Raw genomic sequence first — 20,470 nt, forward strand, 5'->3', positions numbered from 1 at the left:
TCTTCAAGAGGTACCTTTCAGTACGCTCACTGGCGAAGGGTTTTTCGCATACAACACCACCCCTGAAATCTGTGAATTACCGTATTTACTGGCGTAATCCTCACACCAGCATAATTCTTAAACCCCCCCCCCCCCCCACTTTGCCCATCCAAAATTCGACTTCCTTTTTTTTCCGCGTGTAATTATCGTACCCCAAAAATGCTGCATCCCTCCGAAAGGTTGTTTGCTCCTTACAACTTTTCATTCTTTTCCGCGAAAAAAAGGGTGAAAATTACGCGCGTAATTACGCTACAGGAACTTCCCCTAAAACACATAACACCCGTGGATCAAGCAAGCAAGGACACCCCCAAGCACATTTTTTAATGAATACCAACCCCACATCAATACATAACTTGCTATGTAAGAAGGAAACCAGAGCATATTAGGACTGTTACTAAAAAGGAAAATGAAAGAGAAGGTGTCATTCCTGAATTTCATGCTGCAATCCCGGCAACTGAATGTTTGTGTGATCTGAGACGTTGCAGTTTTTTTATATATATTTGTCTAAATTTGTTATAACTTTTTTTTCCAAATCTTGCTTATTTTACCACTGGCTACCTTATGGCCTAATGTAATTTTTTGTTACTATTAATAAGAATCATGCACGTTCCAGGAGACACCGTTAAGATCTATGATGTCACGGCAAGCTGGTGCGATAACCTAAATACGACTCGGCCACACGTTTTTTTTTTTTTTTTTTTAACGCACTTTCCAGTTATATCAGCACCTCCCCCAGGGCATAGGGAAAAATTTTTTTCGGAGGAAAGTGGTCATTTTCCACTCTGTATGCCATGGCGAAAAGAATTCGAGAAAAAAAAAAGGCACAATTTTTTTTTTTTTTTTTAGAGCAGGACTTTCGTACTCTACTTATAGTAGCAGTAGTGGTAGTAGTGGGTGTCACGGTGGTAGTAGTTGTAGTAGTAGTAGTAGTAGTAGTAGTAGTAGTAGTAGTAGTAGTAGTAGTCATGCACGTCGGATGATCTCAGGGTGAGTGGCTAAAGAAATCTAGAAAACAATATGATGATGATCATGCTAAATGACGATGCATGTGATCTCACTAGCCAAACTCAGGTACTCAAGCGCTTACAGCTTCACTGTCCCACGGCTTTTACAGCGCGGGCCTGGCTGAATTTTCCTTAGTCCTTCGAACAGCGTCTGTAACCCTGTTACATCTTGCCAGCTAAGTGGCTGCTCACAGAGCTCCCCTCGTTTTCAAACACGCACAGCAGTTTGTGAAAATGAGCCACAGGCGCTTGGGGCGAAATAAATTTAAAACATACCTCGAATGAGCCTCCATGAGCCGGCAGAGGTTCTGGTACGTCGCCTGGGACGCCGGCATGCTCACGACGAAGGGAAGGCCCACCAGCTCAAGGTAGAATTTGCAGGCGCTCTTGTGCTGTTGCCAGTGGTTGGTCTGGCACACCCTGTAAGCGGAAGATTTGAAGACCTCTCGATGAACTTTTAAATACGCACCGGAAACGCTTGTGAGAAAAAACTGCAAGTACTGTCCCTTACACCTTCCTGCCCAACTTCAATGTGTTAACCCAGACGTGCCGTTATCTGTTTATCAGTGTAAATATCATGATCACTCGCCAACGCAAGGAGTAGCATGTCAAGCGAAAAGCCAGGCTAACATCTAGAGCATTTCATTAAAGCATTTCTCTCTCTTGTCTGCTGCTATCATTCGGTTGTGGCAAACAAAAAGAACGGAGCCCTCCGCTAGTCCCTCCTTCCCCCCATTTCACTTGAAGTCGATAAGAACATCTCGAGGAGCTAGTTGATAGATTTTTTGTGAACCAACGTTAACTGCACAAAGTAAGGAAAGTTTATCAAAATGGTCAATGGCAAAGCTACTCTGGACAGCCTCATTAACCTATTTTTTAAGTAATATAGATAAGAATGGCCACTGTAGGCAGTTTTAAAGTGGAAGGCATTCAAGATCAAGACGTTCTCCACCTTTTTACAAACTCAACGGCCTCACAAAGCAACCAACTTTGATTTGTAATGTTGACAACTTTCACTCACCGATTGCAGTAGCCAACGCGGAAGCACCGAGTGCAACGCTTGAGCTTGTCCTGCTCAGCCACGCACTCCTTGCCGCACGACGAGCAGGTACTCGCCAGGGGAGGCATCAGTGCCCTCTGCGTTGAAAGACAAGGGCTTCTTAGCAGCCTTTCCAGTCTGCTAAAGCACACCATTATCCAGCGCTTTACAGCAGAGATTTCAGAGTGAAGCGCTAGCAAAAGTTTCTTTAAACTTTTTTTAAAAAGTTAGTGCCACCCCTGTCACCCCTGCCTTTTCATTATCAGCTCGTTTCCTTCACTCCTGGGTTGTGCTACTCGAAGAAAACTCTGCGCGATGCCAACTCGCTCAAAAGTGGATAAACTGGTGTTAATTAAACTCTAAGGCTTTTTAATTATTCTAAGCTAGAATACCTGTTACGAGTGGGAATTAAATGGCTTATAAGTTTTAAATGTTCGAAGTACTCTGCTGGCTCCAGTGTTGCCATGAGTAGCGCATGAGGGGAGTTTACAGTGTGCACGTGCCACAGGAAGCATACAAAAACGAAGCAGTACAATGAACGTGGATCGAAATCCAATACATAATAGTAAATCATAGTACAACCAGAAACAGCAAAACCTGCGCTACAACTCGAACAACTTTTGGGCATTTACAACAGGGCGTAAACGCCCAAGTCAAAACTGGCACTGGAAGATTTGCTAAATCATCAGATCACCTAACTGCACAGTTAACTAATCTCCAAAAGACTCTGGATTACATTTAGACCTGCTTAGTCTTTCAACAAGCAATTCAATCCAGATGCACTCGACTCGCTGCTTTCTTCACCCAAGAGGACGCATCAAAATACTACCACACCAAATATGCATGACAAGGAACGCCTTACTATCAATTTGTACTTGATACAAAACATGACGGCAACATCAAAATTAGCCACGAGTGCTCACACTACTTGCTGCCGGTGTAAAAGACCACACGATCAATCTTACCTGCACGACAGCCAGCTCCACCACTCTTTCCCGTGCGACGTCTCTGTCAAGGACTTCAAACCTGTAACAGAGGTGCAACGAAATAACACTTCAGAGGCAAGTCAAGAACTTTATAACATGCTTTGTGCACACTGAAGCACATCTGACCTCCTCACAAAGCTTGCCAACAGAAAAGTGTTTTACGCTTTACTAGTACCGTCTCGGCCGGAACACATTTACCACAAATGTTTAGAGTTATGCACGTTTGAATTACTGGGACAAAGCCACAGTTTTCGTGATACCTTTATCGCACAACTAGCACCTCTTTAAAAAGAAACGAAGTTTAAAAATTGATATCTATTATCTTCTACCACAATGCAAATATGGAAGCCTTCAAATAGGATTCAGTTCACACCGACTCCTACCGAGAGGCTTCTATTGAAAAGGAACTTCAGCAATTGCTAAATGTAAAGCACTACCAACTTCAATTTTAGTAGACTCTCAGTAAACAGTACTGTTTCTGAATTGAAACAACTGCACCTTACATTACTGTCTTAGAACTTATGAAAACTACATTTGTTGTTTAAGGAAATAAAGTGATGAAATTTGGCACGCAAACATCATTTGTTGTGATGATATCATAACTGAAATCGGTTTTGAAATATCTAATGTAGTCTTTTTGTTACAACTCTTGATATACTATCATTGTCATCCCAAAATTAATTAATTAGACATAAGTTTGTCAAAATTCACAACAGGACATTCACAAGGAGGGCCTATTCTGTACCATAATGCTATAATGCTATTGGTTTTATTTTTGAATATTTAAGTAAGCACAAAAAAAATTTTGAAATGCTCTGGGCATATTGTCTTACTAACAACTTTACAAAAAGTCAATTATAAAAATCTGTATGATGTGCACACAAATATGGACAGCTTTACAGCCTTCACCAATGTCTCAGAATCTAAGTGCAGAAAACAGAATGGCCATATCTTCATTATTGCAAAATGGCAAAAGGATGACTGACAGCAACTGCCAAAAAAAAAAAAGAAGCTGAGAAAATGAAGCTTAAAGAAATTAGAGCTAGAAGCTAAGAAAACGAAACACGGAATGGAGCACGCCTTAGATTTCTATTGAATAAATTCAGCCTTGTGGCTTTCTTTAGCTCTGATCTGTCTTCCTTAAGATGATGCCAATATGGTGGCACCGTGCCAAGGAAAAGATGCAGATTTCCTTTTTCTTAAAATTTTCTCATAGCTTTTTACGACAGCCCACCAGTAAATGCTTTTTTTTCTCAACTTCTACTATGTATACTCATTTTTGTCTACTATTTCACCATGACGTAAAATATGATCTCGGAATGGCAGAAAAAATTAATTGAAAAATTGAACATTTTGACCAAATTTAACATTCCCACTGCCACGTCCCCCTTAAATTTTGCTATCTCGTTTCAACGCTCAGTAAGTGGAACCCCCGCTAAATAGAACATTTTCCTGGCCCTTTAAAGTTCTGTTTAACGAGTAGCTACTGCACTAATCATTCTCAACCAAATCAGCCAAAGTGAAATTTTACTAGAGTGGCACGTGAAAATGATTTCTTTCTTTAATATTTGTTGCCTTTTCCCTGCAGTAGATAACAAGGATAACCGTGTGCGAAATTTAGTTTACCAACAATGTTTTCAGCATCTCAAAAAAACTTTTCGTCAGCACTTACGCAAAGATCTGGTCCTTTGGATTCACGCCAACCAGGCTTTCTTCGCTGCCATACACCTTGTAAATTCTTCGGTTGTAAACCTCCAGCAAGCGCAGCTGGCACCGCAATGTGACATAACAGTCAGGTTAAACTGTACAACTATATATGCAGGAAAAACGACATTAAAGGGGCCCTGCAACACTTTTTGAGCATGGTCAGAAAATGCTGCCGATCGGTAGTCGAGGCTATCAAGAACAAGCGAGCCGAATATTATTATAGCACAGCACATGGCCCAAAATTCACAACTCTCGAAATCAGCTAAAAATTGTTTTCTCTTCTCCCAGACAAATGACAGAACAAGCTCAAAAATCACTCGTCAAAAGCCACCATAAGCCATTGGCTGATTTGAACACGGCTCGCTTGGTCGGTAGCGGGCCCACCGCGAGAGGCCACGACTTGCCCACACATGCGCGCGTAGTCTCACTGAAAAGCCACGTATTCGAAGAAAGAAAAGATAAAATGTGCTCAAGGTCATGAAGCTCGCGTGGCACTTTTCTTTTCCCATGCCATCCCTCCCTGCTTAGCTTCCAATGCTTTCGTCGGGATGAGAAAAAAGAGTGCAATTGCAACTTGTGACATGTTATTATAACTCTGCTCATACTAGACAGATTCTAAAAATTATTGCAGTGGTGAATTCATGAGGCAATAAGCTCGTTTACTGAATACATTCCATGGCTATTTGTAAAAATATTGCAGGGTCCCTTTAAGCTTCAAATACACTAGAAGCGATTGAAAGATTCTACGAACTACTTGATAACAAAAAAAATTTTAGACAAAGAGAGAAAAAAAAAGAAGCCCAAATCTGCTAATTATCAGCAAAACTGGCCACTTTCTCAGACTTACATTCTTTGGGGACACCTTGGTCTTCTTGAAGATTTCCTCCTTGAGGTCTTGGATCTTGGCGTCGTGGTTGAGCCTGACCCTAAGCTGGAAGGTAAATAATAAACGGTTAGGCTTGTCAAGCGGCTTGTGCCCTACAGGCAATGTAGACAAAACACTGACCTTAACCGGAACGGACTGTGGGTCTAGTGCGAAAAACTGCACGACGAAAACACGCTGTCTCTTCGGCAGAGGCACCGTCAGGTACAGGAATGGGTCGAAGCTGATAGAGACCTGAAAAACAGTGAGACACACTAAAAATAAATTGCTGAAAACGCGCCAGACGCTATCAATGTGTGCATAGACAGATTCTTTGTCGAGCACATCTAATCAAAACTCGTCATTAGCACTAGTTTCTTGAAGATACCTAGATGTGCCCAAAATTGCATTTATACTTACCAAATGTAACAATGAATGGAAGGCATGGGTTAAGATCAAAGAAAGAACAAAACACAGCCTGAAATATAAGAGTTAAACACTGAAACCAATGTGTTCAACTAGGAAGAGCAAGCATAAGTGCAAGTATTATTAAAAATAAACAAATAAGTGCAGCACTACAAGGAATAAGGACATAGGAAAAATAAAACTGGCACTACGTGGACAGTGACTGATCTTTTTTTTTGTGTGTGTCCTCATTTCTCACAGCAAATTTTTCTATGACAATGAATCTTTACCAACTCACCCCGTTGTCAGTACTTTTGATAGCATAAGTCGCGAATTATGTCGAGGGAACACACTAAGTGCAAGATGCTGCATTTAAGAGGATTGTTAAGGAGCTTGTCTCCTTTCAAACTGAATCGTTGAACAGTTGAGTACTCACGCTGGAACACACATGTGCGAATGCAAAGGGCTGATTCTCTCGATTTCACGAACATTCTGAAGAACACTGATCACAACCTGGGGAAACCTAGGGGGCGCTGATTCATGCGGTCGTCTAAACATCGGCTCCTGCTTGTTCACCTTTTCTCTCTGAAAAGTTAGCTATGTGTTTGATGCCTTTTGCTCCAGTTGACGCCTGAAGTCTTGAGGACCACTCGGAAACAATTTTGTCACGGTGGGTGGACCTTTTGTCGACCTTTGAAGGACTTTTCTGCTCAACCATGCCGTTGCTTGCTAGGCCTAAGGTTAGGCTTAGCACATTTGAGCTATCAAGATGGCTGTGCAAGTCACTGTGCAAGGGGAGGACATTTCTCCCAAAGAATTCCAGTGTTCTGGATGGACAACCACCCTTTCTAAGAGTGAATAAACTAAAGAATCCGTGACGGGCGCTGAAGATCAAGGCCCACCATATGACAAGAACGGAGGCATCCAATCTCCCGCCAACGTGAAGAAACAGCTTTCCAACGCGTCAAGACTGCCTCATCTACCAAGGGAGCATTTTCGAATCAATGTTAGGCCTCGGGGAGGCCTGAACGTTAAGAATACCAATAACACCTGGATTTCTCACGCCCTCACGACAACAACGCGTCTCTCTACTGCGGATATCACAGAAGACAGCATTTGCCCTAACGCTATGCAGAACATTGTTGTGATGAGCATGCCACGGCAAGCCTATTCAAGTCTAGAGGCCTTCACCACTAATAATGCAGGGTACAAGGTTAGCTCATACATTGCTGCGCCCGACAACATATGCAAGGGCATTATCAGAAACATCGATATGGAAATAAACGACAAAGAGCTCAGAGGACTTCTTACTCAGCCGAGGAATCCCACTGTTCTCGAAGTGCGGTGAATCAAGAATTCTACCACAGTCCTTTTCGGAGGACTTTGAGTCCCAAATTACGTGACGTTCGGTCCCAGCATAGTCAAGTGCACCCTCTACCAACGGCAGACAGACGTCTGCTATGCCTGTGGTAGACTCGGCCACAGAGCCGACGTGTGCCCTACTCTAGGAAATGTTATCTGCCGAGGTTGCGGAATGACCACCACTGGCAACCAGCCCGTTCGCTCGCTGAAGTGCGCCTTCTGCGGAGGGCCTCATCCAACGGCCAACAGAACCTGTAGACAAAGCTTCGAGATACCTTACATCGTCAGACAGCGCAGAAAAGCGGCTTTAACAAGGACTTCCCACCAATACATGAACTGTCCAAACCGGCAAACAAGTCCAGGTCCAAGTCCAGGAGCTCGAGGGGGCTCCTGGATTTGTGGCAAGCAGCAGCGGACTTGAACCTCACCCTGACCACGGACCCAGCATTTCCGACCAGGATGGGTAACTTAGTTACTCCTGCACGAGGGACACCACGCCAGATCTTAACTCTGTTAAAAATGTTGAATCTGTTACTTGGCACAACTTGCACGTGGATCTGGGTAGTGACCATAATGTCCTAGCTACCCATATCAGTGTAAAGGGCAAGCCCTTAAGAGAGTTTAGTTTCACAGATTGGGATTACTTCTGGCATATTAGAAAAGAACGCGCACAAGCTGAGGACTCAGCCCCCAGCCTGGATCAATGAGCTAAACAGCTCAAAGGAGACGGTGAGGCAACAAAAAATATACACACGAATTTGAAAATGGATAGGATTGACAGCCGCCTTGCGCACCTCCTAGAGGCCAAGAAACAATTACTCAAGAGGTGGAAGGGACAGAGGCTCAATCGTCGGCTCCACAAGAAAACTGCACAACTTAACCAAACCATCGAGGACCACTGCCAGACCCTCTCTAGGCAGCAGTGGGATGAGGTGTGCAATTCTGTTGATGGCCTAATGAGAATAGTGTGATGATGTTTATTTGAGCAGAGAAGTCGCAACGAGGTTGCAACAAAAGATGGCCGTACGACAAGTCTGGCAAAGACGGCACAGGCTCTCGTGTAATCAGAGCACGGGGCTTTTTCGTTATCCTCCGAAGGCGCATACGCGTTGGTGGGTATGCTCCACTACAATAGGAGGGAAATAGAATTTGCTAAAGCATGTTTTGAACGAGTCAAATTCCAAGAGTAATCAAAGGCAAGCCATTGCTAAACTCATGCATGCCATCAGACAGTCTGATTCTGAAGATGCTATACTAGATGGTTTGGCTCACAGATATTTAACCGTTGGCTCCTCGAGCTGTTCAGACTATCCGTTCTACAATGGACCCCTTGCACTGAGCTTGGAGAGCCCTTTACCACGAGCGACGCTTGTGAAGTTCTTCAAAACCGTAATGGACGATTGGCTCCTGGACCGGATGGCATCTCTAAGAGGACCCTCGGGAACCTGGACGACGAATCCACCAATTTTCTTACTGATGAGATCAATCACATATGAAGAGAAGGTTCTGTCCCAGACTCTTGGAAAATGGCGTCGGTTGACTTAATTCCCAAGCCGGGCCAACCTCCAGGTTTAGCCAATATTGGGCCTATATCGTTAACGTCCTGTGTCAGCAAGGTAGCAGAGCACGTCATTCACAACCGTGTCTCTAAGTACATCGAGAAGAAAGGTCTTTTTCCTTACAGCATGGTTGGGTTTCATCCGTCTTTGTCTGCACAAGACACAATGAAGCTACTCAAACATCAAATCATAGACGTGAACACAAGGGACGTAAGAGGCAGCCAGGGTATTGACTTGGAAAAAGCGTTCAACAACATCTCCGACGCGCACATCTTAAACTCCATTTCCGAGCTTGGACTGGGCGAAGCTTTCCACAGATACGTCAGCTCTTTTCTCGAATCCAGGAAGGCCACGCTCAATATCAGGGACCTCAAGTCCTCTCCCATAACACTGGGCCCTAAAGGCATGCTGCAAGGAGCGCTGATATCCCCGCTTCTCTTTAGCATTGCTATGTGCAAGTTGTCCACACTGCTATCTAACGTGAAGGGCATCATCCATACGCTTTACGCTGATGATATTACCATCTGGTGTCCCAGAGGTAGCGAAGAAGAAGTCGTGACTGCACTCCAGGAAGCTGTCGATCAAACGAAGCTCTTCCGTGCTGGCACAGGGCTGAGGTGCTCCTCAAGTAAATCGGAGCTGCTTTCATACAGGCCCAGTAGAAAATGAGCCAAGCCAAAAAACTGGAAGCCTTTATCAAAGGTTGACATTGTATTTCACACCGAAAGTGGCACCCCCATTCCGAGAGTGGACGCTATTTGAGTGCTGGGCATGATTATAGAGTCGCACGGGTACAACAGACAAACCATCGGTAAGACTTCAACCAAGACCGAGAACATGATCAGGTTGATTAATAGGGTTTCGAACAGAAGGGGGGGGACTCAGAGAGGACAATCTACTGAGGCTCTTTCATGCATTCCTCATGAGTCACATGACATACGTTGCACTCTTGGTATGGATTTGAAAAAAAGAAGCTGGAAACTCTGATCAGAAAAAGCGTAAAGAGGGTGTTGGGCATCCCCCTGCAAACAAGCACTGAATGGCTTATGCAGCTAGGAGTTCATAACACACCCCCCCCCCCCCCCCCCCTGAAGAGCCGAAAAGTTGGCTGTAGCCCTTGCCCTTTTGGATGACAGTAGATCGCAAATCTTCACCGACTCAAATTCAGCGGTCAAGGCTTTCGCCTCTGGTTCCGTCTGTGCAGAAGTATTTAAACTATTTGAAAATAGGACACTTTCTCCACATACCATTACCTGGTTTCTTGCAAATCTCGAACCCCAACTGGACTCTCTAGTAAACTTGAACGACACTGCTCACTCCCGGGCGTGCGCACTAACCCTCCGCGCTGGAAAGGATGTAGGTTCGCAGGTTGGCAGGGAGATGTTCAGGGATGCTTTATTTATACATTTAGTGAAGTGGCTAAACACTAGCAGCTGAGTAGGCGATCATTTGCTCCTCCGCACAGCAAGCTGTCTAGACCTCAGGCCATCACGTTTAGAATGCTCCAGACCAGGTCTTATCCAAGCCTATCTTTCCTCAGAATCGTCTCCTCAGAGGCTTTTGACTCTACTTGTCCCGATCGTGGTGAGGTTAGTGACTTAGCACATATGCTCTGGCAGTGCCCCTTTTTACGGGGCCCAAGTCGACTCACAGAAGTGGGTTGGGACTCTGCCTTGCAAAGTTCAGAGCTGCTACCACAACTACGGGCTGTCCAGAAAGCCCACGATGCGGCGGTGAGGCTAGGCCTTCCCGTTCCTACGTTGGAGCAGCCTGCGACGTTGCTCTAAAAAGTAGCGTTTCTTAAGACCCTATAAAGTTCTTTGTCTGTCTGTGTGAAGAACACTCGCGTCTCGCCCACCTTGTGACACTTCGGACAGATGACAGTGGACTTGTACTGGCCCTGGAACAGATCTACGACAATGGAGTCGTTGCGAAGCTTGTAGTTGCTCCAGGATTCGTCGGCAACCACCTAAAAACGAACGGAGAACAAAAGGAAAGTAAGGACAAAGCGCGAGTCGTATACTCTTGGGGAGGGAGTGTTCAGATGTTTTCTAATAAAGACCAAATTCATTATGAGTGGAAATCTATGTGACAGTGACGAGCAATTCAAGGGACATACTGTTGCTAACCCTCACTAAACCGAGCCCCATCCACAGGACGGCTTCGAATTTCCAGTGTTGGTGAGTGGCTACTCTGTATTGAAGCTGGTGTGATGCAAGCAGAATTTAATGTAAAGCAGTATGTTTTGTTATACAAAGTGACATACAATATTTCACAATGTCTTGCATATTTTTTTTTTCTTCTGACATGTGAGCACATTTGATTATTGTTTTTTTTCTGTGCTATGCCAGCAAGCAGTCATCATCATTCCCCCTGTTCCGATCTCTTGCGATTGGCTCATTTGTCATACAACTTATGGGCGATGAGCAAGTTTCTAGGGTTGCAAAGCTGAGTTATCAGCCAAGCGATAGTCTCTACTTTGTTGTGCGACAGTCCTTTTCGATGCTTTCTGCGTGGCTCGGTGCCATGGCATCGATTTTTGTGCATATAGAATTTGTCCTTTAGACACTTCCCTCTGACCCACAATGTCAAAATAGTTCAGTAATACGAGAGCAGTGAAAGTTACTCACGCTGTCAGGTCGGCCATTTGATTCAACCCTCTCGACGTAAGGCTTGTTGTGGATGCGGTTGAGGTCCTAGGTACAAAAACGCCACGAGCAATGTTATGGAGACTGCACTTTGACAGCATGAGAAGTTGGCCACCAATGTCTCTGGAACACGAACTCCATAGCAAATCTAAAATTAATAAAAGATGTGAATGTGCCCCTGCAGGCAACCAAAGGTGACATCATAACAAGCCAGCCACGAGACACTCTTAGCAAACGGGAATGGCAACGTCGCCTTGTATCACAATCCTCAAATTGAGCACGGAGATAACTCTCCGTTTGTACCATTCTAGACCAGACTTCTAGACACACCGTTCTAAACTAGACTAGGCGCGTTTAGAATTCGCTGCAGTTGATTTTTAAACTATGCGAGTAAGCTGCGCCACCATGTACACTAGCGTAAACCACTAATTATTTCTCTATACATCGCTCGTAATAAGCTGAACCACACTCTCAACAACATCTCGCCATGCAGTACAACCCCTCTTTAAACTTTAGCATTCCACGTGTCAAGAGGAAAAGAACACCTCATGCAGTCCGTCCAGGAGAAACGCCATGAACTCCTGGGCATCGTGCTGAGCGAAGCCTGTGAACTGGGACGCCTTGATGCTGATGAGGCGCTTCAGGCGGTCGGGTGCAAACGAGCGCTGCTTGCCCGACCACAGCCATGAGACGAGCACAGCAAACGCCACGGCCAACTCTCCGTGCATGCCCAGAGGGTTGTCCCGGTTCAACTCGCCCTGAAAGGTGGCACCTGCGAAGAACGTCGCACAAATTCAGTGCAAGCTTAAGCCCTTCGCGACACGCATCATGATTGACTATATATAAATGCATGAAATTTACCCAACTCAATGCAGAGGTTCTGGCAACCAAATATAAAGCAAGCGTAAACGTTCGAAAGAATTACAAGTATTTTACGACAATTTATCGTAATGACCATGTAAATACAGTCAAATGTCATTTAAAGGTGTACAATGAAGCCTCGTTATAACGAAGTTGAAGGGTGAGTCGTAATTACTTCGTTATAACCATTAGTTTTTTATAGCCAATATCCATTTCTACTAACAATTAGCCAGCAAGAGAAAATGTACATGCCAACGAATATCACAGCAGCCCACCTCGCAGAGAAAAACAGCCGTCGAAAGGCAAAAAATAGCAAAATAACAAAGAACAATGCACTTTATTACCGCCGAATTCAGCGCACCAGCTGGCAGATCACTTCTGAGAAAATTGGTCCTTAATATTATTGACTATTGCAGACTCTCCCTCACGCGTATGACTGCTCTTCCAGCTACAGCAGCCATTTTAAGTCCGTCCTCGCCGTCATCATAAGCACCAAAGAAGCAGCACAGCAGCTCTGTCGCATCCAGCGCTTGCACGGGCGTCGGTACGTCGGGTTCGCCAACATTAGGCTCGGGGTGTCGACACATTCGTCACTGTCGTCATGCACATCCGTTACCACGGGCACAATTTCCGCATCTGACTAAACTTTGGTTGTTACCGCGTCAGCATCGGCACCAACGTACATGCGGAAAATGTCGCAGTCGGGCACAACGCCGGCATCATGGAGAGCGTACAACGACGTCAGGGCCTAGTCGCCCGCAGCACCCAGCGACATCGCCGAAATCTTCGGCCACTTTTTTTTTCTTGACGTCACACTCAACGGCCTTTAACATTGCCAACTTCTCTGATCGATTGTTTATTTTTGCGAGTACGTTTGCTGCTGCCGTTGCCTATCTCGTTTCTAGCGGCAGAAACTGATAGAGGTGGTGTTGCTCTTCCACAGCGAACGACAAGAAAGAAACCCACAATCCCCACCGCTTGGGCGGCGTGTGACTCCAGCGCGAAACTGAAGGGGAGGAGGAAGTCAGATGCGCGAGCGGGTCAACGAGTTCTACAGGAGAGGGTAGGCCAGCTGAGGCACACACTCGCACGATTTGCTGCGCGGGTGAGTCCATTAGTTCCTGAGGAAAGGGGAGGCAGAGAGATTCGCTCCCACAAACATGTTGGCAGGCCGCAGGCAGCTCCCGTGGAGCGCAAGGCGCTAGTTTTGAATTACCGCAGCCGTGATGAGACGTAAATCGTCACGTGCTATAAGATACTGAATTGACGTATAACAAAATGATCAGTAAATGCTCACTGCTTACGAAGAATGGTTCGTGATATCTATTGTGAGGAAATTTTTGCTTCGTTATATCCACTAGTTTGTTATAACCCCACTTCATTATAACGAAGTTTTACTGTAGTATAAATATTGTGGAATCAGATCCTACCGACAGGAAGGGTGATTTTTTCATCTACAATTCATTTCAATTTATGTTCCAATTAGTACACTAAAGTTCAAGACAACAATTAGCATTCTTTATGCTTTGCCCAGCCAGATTTATATTCCACTCATTTGGTTGTGTCTAACACACAAATGAACCTCTCGAAAAAAACTTCTTTCGCACATTACAGTCGAACATTTTATAAGAGACAATGATTTAGGAGACAAACTTATTTAAGAGCCAATAATGCACCTATATTCAAATGCTTGTTGATAAAAAAATGCATACGTGGTATCCTGCTTATAAGAGACATCTCCTATAAAAGACAAGAATTGCTCCCCGGTGCATGCCTCTAACAAAGGGGTTCAGCTGTATTTAATGAACTCGCATTGACAGGAGGATAACTTTAATATATACACAAATTCTTTATAAACTTACATTTTCAACACTGTAATAAAAGCAAAGATATTCTTAATTTAGGTCACTTTAACCGTAAATTCATCACATGCACTTTCATTGTGTTGCCATTTCTCGACAATTATCAAACTACTGTACAGTGAGTCATGCTATATTTCTTCATAAACAAAATTCCACAACTCCCTCAGATTACATGCGATAGCTATCTGCTGGCAGCGTTTATTTCTAAAGAGGTAAAAAAAACTATACTGAAGTTCCAGCCAAAATGCCCACAGCCAATGCCTCCTTACACACGGTACCACCTTTACAGAAGCAATCGCATGTCGCGAAATAGAATTTCAAACAGAAGCGATATGAAAATGTGGTAGGCAACAAGAATGTTTCATTGACCATTAGCACAGTGTTTGTAGTCTCTTGCTTGACAATATCGAGCAGGAATGGCAGAAGTGTTGTATCTACAAATGAGGGTGCCGTGTCGCTAAGTGTTATGGGACAAGTTTTAAAATAAGAGTGCAGAAGATCCCACCTATCATGACTAAACTTGTCACACCAAGAGAAAGCCCCATTCTCAATCAATCATACCGTTTACCCAAAGAGAGAAACAGCTCTTCCAAGTTCTTCCATTTTCTAACTGAAATAAATTCACTAACAAATCTGTGAGCCAAGCATCCTTTGTGCTGCTTCACTTACAACGATTAAGTATGTGTACACATGCATAAAAGACGACTTACTTGGAGAGCACGCCCATTTTATTGTTGTAAAGTGGCTAATAAGTTGTATAGTTCTGCGACCGTCTTACCATGAAAACCACTGTCGGAACAGAATTAAAACCAGATATGAAAAACGAAGAAACTGCAAACAGTATTTTTGACCACAACAAACACATAACAGAGATGTTATCTATTATTTCATTACGGAGAAGAACTGAAATATTTTTAAGGCTCCTTTGGCCCACACCCTGCCGTTTCGTCGAAGCTCCTCGCGGCATCACAGCTCCCCATAGACGCTTGCTCGCCGAAGCGAACACGGTGGCCGACGCAAGAACTAGCGACACTGCAGTTCCATCTTGAATCATGCCTGAAGCATTCACGAACATGCACAGAGTGCGGAGGAAGCAAGCACGGAGAAACGCGCAGCGCATCACAAGCGACTGCTCTTCGTACGTCTCGGCTTGTTGAGCATGTGCGTCGTCTCCGCGTTTATGTGTCAGACACGTGTGTCGGCTCGCAAGTGGAGCTGCGAAACTGTACTGGTTCTGAAAACCTTGCCCCACCCTACTGCCTCCATGAAAGCCGATACTAAAATTGGAACGAAAAAAATTTTGTTCCGAGTGTTTGATAGAGACTGCATCATCTATGAAGGATTAAACGAGTGAGTGAATGAACAAATTAATGAATGTACGCACTGAGGAAGTAATCTCTGAACTCCCGGGTGTTGGCGAGACACTGCAGCACCGCATTCATAAAGCATGTGTTGCCCAAGTTGTCTAGGCCCGTGTAGCCGCGGGCAACCACGACTGGTGGAGCAAGAACTGGTGAACCAAGAGCTGGTGAAGCAAGGGCTGGTAGAGCAGGGACTGGTGGAGCAGGGGGTGGCGGCGGCGGCTCCGGCTTGTTGATGACCTTCTGCAGAGACGAGCAGTAGCAAGGCTATGACTATGACTGATGTACATAAATGTTGTGTTTTTCCTGTCCTGCCTTTTGTTGATACCATGGCAAACATCACGAAGCTATATAAAAAAGACCGAAGTTAATAATGGCATACTTTAAAATGGATGAAGTATTGAATACAATGATGTGAAGCATTCGTTCTGCTAAAGGCTCATGCATAACTGTGACTATCCACCAGTCGCGGGACCTAGTTAGCTGCAGCGTGACCGGTCGCAAATTGCTGTTCTGTTTACAAAAGCGACTAGTACTTTGAATCAGTTGCTTGCTGCTTAATTTTTCAGACATGCAGCTGTATTCGCAAACCTCTGAACAAATCACGTGCACAGGAGTAGAACATCAGCTTACTTGGCAGGGCCGTGGCAATTGGAGCCATATGCAAGCAGACACGAATTCTGTGTGGCAATGCCTATGAGCCGCACATAGGTGTGACTGAGCCTAAAGGGGCGCTGAAACACTTTTTTGAGTAACCATGGAATTCATTCATTGGAAAAGCGTATTGCCTCACAAATTCATCGCCGCAAAAATTCTAAGAATCCGTCCAGTACGAGCGGAGTTACAAAGATTTGTCACACGCTGCATTCACATTCTCTCTTCTCTAGTTCTGACGAAAGCGCTGGAAGCTAAGCAGGGAGAGATGGGAGGGGCAAACAAAAAACATCACGCTCGCTTCGTGACTTTGAGCACTTTTTCTTTTTTTCATCCAATACGCGACTTTTTCAGTGCGATTGCGCACGCACGCGTGAATAAGTGACGGCCTTTTGTGGCGATTTCTGTAACAACCGAGCGTGCCATCTTCAAATTAGCCAGTGGCTGATAGATGGATCATCTACGTTTGATTTTTGGGCATATTCCGTGATTTGTTCAGGGAAGAGAAAGAAATTTTTAGCTGAATTTGATAATTTATTGCGAATCCCAGGCCGCGTGCTACGCTATCATATTTGGCTCCTGTGTTGTTGGGAGCCTCTACTACCGATCGGCAGCGTTTTCTGACCATGCGCGAAAAGTGTTGCAGGGCCCCTTTAAGAGAGGCCTAAGTTAATTATGGTTAATTAGGAATGCTCTTGCAATACTTTGACGACAGAATACCTGCGATACATGGACTTACACACCCATTACAACAATCCATAAGCGGATAGAGCTTCTAAATAGGTTACACCCATGACAAAAAGGCTGTAAGGGACTCGCTAGTTGAGAAACACCAAACCTGCAAACGGGTGTTAGGTTAGGTTAAGGAACACATTTGCACAAAAACATGTTGCTCTACACCATAAACAGCGCAATTTCTGACTTGGCAATCTTTCATGTCCTATATGTAAGGAATGAAAAGGAGTTCGTTAAAAAAAAGCAGTTTGGTTCATTAACAAAGTTTTGTACCATGCTTTCCATTGTTTAAGTTCCTTACAGAACAAAGTGCTAAAAAAATCTAGAAATGCTATTTTGTGGACAAAAACTCTTAAGTAACATTGAAGCTTGTTGGCCAATTGAAATAAAATGTTGAAATATTTCTAATAGAAGCACAGAGAGAGGACGTATGACCTAGGAAACTGCGACATCACACAATTGCCCGAAACGAGCTTGAAAAACATTTGTTGCGTGAATACAAGCACCAGGAAGACGTATTGAACAGTAACATTTCAATGAAGCCGCACTGGGGAAGAGAGAAAGAAACGAAGGAGAAAAAGGCAGGGAAGGCACTAACACAATGTGCTGCACGGTTTTTAGTGCTCAACGTTCCAATGCAGCACAGGCTTTAAAGGCTGTGGTGAAGGGGTCAACATAATTTCAACCAGGTTGGGTTTTTAACTTGTATTGACATCACACACAGTAGGCTCTTCTTATATACTGAAACACAACTGCCACGCCCTAGATTGAACTCGTGTCCAGGACAGCAGTCGAGCTCTGTGACCTCCGAGCAACAGCGGGGGCTCTCACTTAGCTTTTTGCCTACCGAGGTTTAACAGCCAAAGCTGTTCTTGGTAGAGGCTTTAAGTGTTGCATATTGTTTCCCATATACACAGTAGTGTTTCCCATATACACACTAAAGGGAACTCTGGCGCTAGTATCTGGGGGAGCTGCAGCAACGCACGGTGCTCCAGCCAGCACGGGAATGATGGGCACTACACGGGTCTGACTATTCTTCATTCTTTCGGCTCCGTCAGGCCTCGTGAGACATGCGTTCACTTTGCCGCAAGCCGAAGTTCAGCAAACATTCAGCAAAGGTTCAGCCATTACACTACACCACCTTGACCTTTCGTGAAGTTCAGAACGGTCTGTTCTTTCATTCGAAACAAAACCAAAACACAGTGCTCGACAAAGCCACAACTGCGTTGGAAACCCACAAACACAAGGCTCGGCAAATCGATGTACTACCCATCATTGCCAATGCGGTTGAACGATCGCAGTGCTTGAGCCTCCTCTAGTTAATTTTGGGAAACTTTATGTTACCCGCAGGAAACAAGTCCCACTACGGATATGTGCCAGCCCTCCCACCACCCGCACTTCTCACCGATCCCGCAACTGTCACTGTGCCCATTATATTGCTTCTGCCACTTCATTCAACTCCACTTAATTTAAATCCCACTGCATGCCACCAGCTTTGCTATATCGGTTTTGTCCACCAAGCGGAGCAGGCTGAATTCGTTTAATCGAAAAACCAAACGAAATGTTATTTTTTTTTCATCTTAGAAATATTGAAATTGCTCAATAAAGCAGTTTGAAGGTGCTTTATTTGCAAGATACGAGCAAAATATTTTCTGAACACATGCAGAGAATTGGCTTTACTGCCAATTCTCTGCATATGTTCCCCAACCTCTCTAGTCTTAGGTATAGAAAATGCCTCTCGGAAATTTAAAATTTCAAGTGCAGCAGCAACCCCCGCCCCCCCAAAAAAAAACACCTCGGAAGCGCCATTGGGGGATTCGCCGGCCCACAGCCAGTATTTGCAGACACAGTCATCATCTTATCCGATGATTCACAGAAAATGTGCGGCTCTGTGTAGTCACTGCCACATTCTCAGGGAAACTGAAATTCTTGTTTAACAGAGAAAATTTTCAAAACATGTATTTTTCTTTTACTTCTTTTTTCTGAATGGAGCTGTTGCTGGCCCACACGTGACACTCATGCACTGAGGATAGCACCACTTTTCAATACCAGTTGCTGGAATGCTGGCCTTCCTCGACCACATTGCATGCTTTGAACGAGTACTCAGAGTTTTTTTTTTTGGTGAACCTTAGCTGCTTAGTTCACTTAGTTTGCGTTAGTTTTCCTAAGCCCCAACTAAAAAAAATTGATCAGAACTAAACAGAGCAGCTCAGTTGTACCCCCAATTGCTCCTCTTAGTGTGGACAAGTCCGGCTCGTCTTTGGTTAGAAGGAATTAATAAGCCTGGTTGCTCACTGCACCTTTAAGAGAGGGTCACTGAGGGATGCTGAAGCAGTCGAGGCATCACCGGCGCAAGAGTCCAGCACGCCAGCATGCTGCACGCTGCCTTGAACATTGTTCGTCAGCTGGTGCACGGGGGCCACGTTGCTCAGCGGGGTCCTCCCTTGAACGTTCCTCGACACTGGCACCCACGTGTTGCTGGGCGCGGGCAGTGGCGCTGCCAGCAGACGGCGGAAAGCAACAGACAATGCAAACAGAAGTCGGCCAATCAGACAACACAAACAGAAGTCTTTAGGCAATTTGATGGTTACGCATCGAAGCCACTAAAGTTAATTTTTGGGACACTTCTACGAAGACTAGTTGGTTCATACTGAAACCTTTACATGCTGCACAAGCGGAATGAAATGAAAAAAAAAAACAGCATATCCACGAAGTAAATGATGATGCGTGGGCAAAGCGGTGGGATCGTTCGGTGTTATTGTAAATCACTGGTGGCACTGACCCCTCATGCATGTACATGAGTGATAAAGTGGTGTGCAGCTCTATACAATGTTTCATTGATCATGGTATGCAGTGTTGAGCTGTGAATTTTGTTATGCCTTAATTATTACTTTTTTGTGGTATCGAATCTAGCCTTAAGTTGGCAGAGACAAGGCCTGTGCACGTTCCACTGGTGGTTGACGGTTGTTTCCCGTCATAAAGTCGAGCATATAGAGACGTCATATACTGCACAAGCCAGTCATTGTCCACGATCATCATCATAATCATCTTCATTGTCATCGGCGTCATCACGGCTACGGCGCATGCCAACGCCACCAACGGGAAAGCATCGACAGTAAGAAGCTTTGCCCCTGAAAACTACACAAACCAACACACAAGGCGCGCTTTTCGAGTCTCCCATTTATGAGGTGACTGACGCGTCATCTTTTTTTTTTCTTTGTGTTGCATTCCCCGCCGTGGCTGTCTGTTTGTGTGCGTCTGCTCTTTCGATCGTGCGTGTTGCTCGATGCACTGTGTTTCCGCTTTGCACCGACACTTTTTCACCGCGATCGAGATGTCTGGAAATTCTCATCTGAAACCATCAACCAATGAGCTTTCGGTAACCG

The 20,470-nt window shown here is 44.7% G+C and overlaps 1 protein-coding gene across 1 annotated transcript in view; it reads right to left on the reverse strand.

Annotated features, from left to right (window-relative positions):
• The window catches only part of LOC119163570 (ubiquitin carboxyl-terminal hydrolase 19), a 46,578-nt gene that overhangs the window by 10,833 nt on the left and 15,275 nt on the right, over nucleotides 1-20,470 (reverse strand). The window contains exons 8-18 of the mRNA XM_037415590.2: nucleotides 19,385-19,581; nucleotides 15,719-15,938; nucleotides 12,157-12,383; nucleotides 11,594-11,659; nucleotides 10,822-10,932; nucleotides 5,782-5,892; nucleotides 5,623-5,706; nucleotides 4,741-4,835; nucleotides 3,048-3,108; nucleotides 2,065-2,180; nucleotides 1,320-1,463 (exon numbers count right to left, since the gene is read on the reverse strand). Coding sequence (XP_037271487.2) covers nucleotides 1,320-1,463; nucleotides 2,065-2,180; nucleotides 3,048-3,108; nucleotides 4,741-4,835; nucleotides 5,623-5,706; nucleotides 5,782-5,892; nucleotides 10,822-10,932; nucleotides 11,594-11,659; nucleotides 12,157-12,383; nucleotides 15,719-15,938; nucleotides 19,385-19,581 — 1,432 coding nt within the window. The remainder of the gene's footprint in view (nucleotides 1-1,319; nucleotides 1,464-2,064; nucleotides 2,181-3,047; nucleotides 3,109-4,740; nucleotides 4,836-5,622; nucleotides 5,707-5,781; nucleotides 5,893-10,821; nucleotides 10,933-11,593; nucleotides 11,660-12,156; nucleotides 12,384-15,718; nucleotides 15,939-19,384; nucleotides 19,582-20,470) is intronic.

This window comes from Rhipicephalus microplus, chromosome 9, assembly GCF_043290135.1.
Source record: "Rhipicephalus microplus isolate Deutch F79 chromosome 9, USDA_Rmic, whole genome shotgun sequence".
NCBI classification, from domain to species: Eukaryota; Metazoa; Arthropoda; class Arachnida; order Ixodida; family Ixodidae; genus Rhipicephalus; species Rhipicephalus microplus.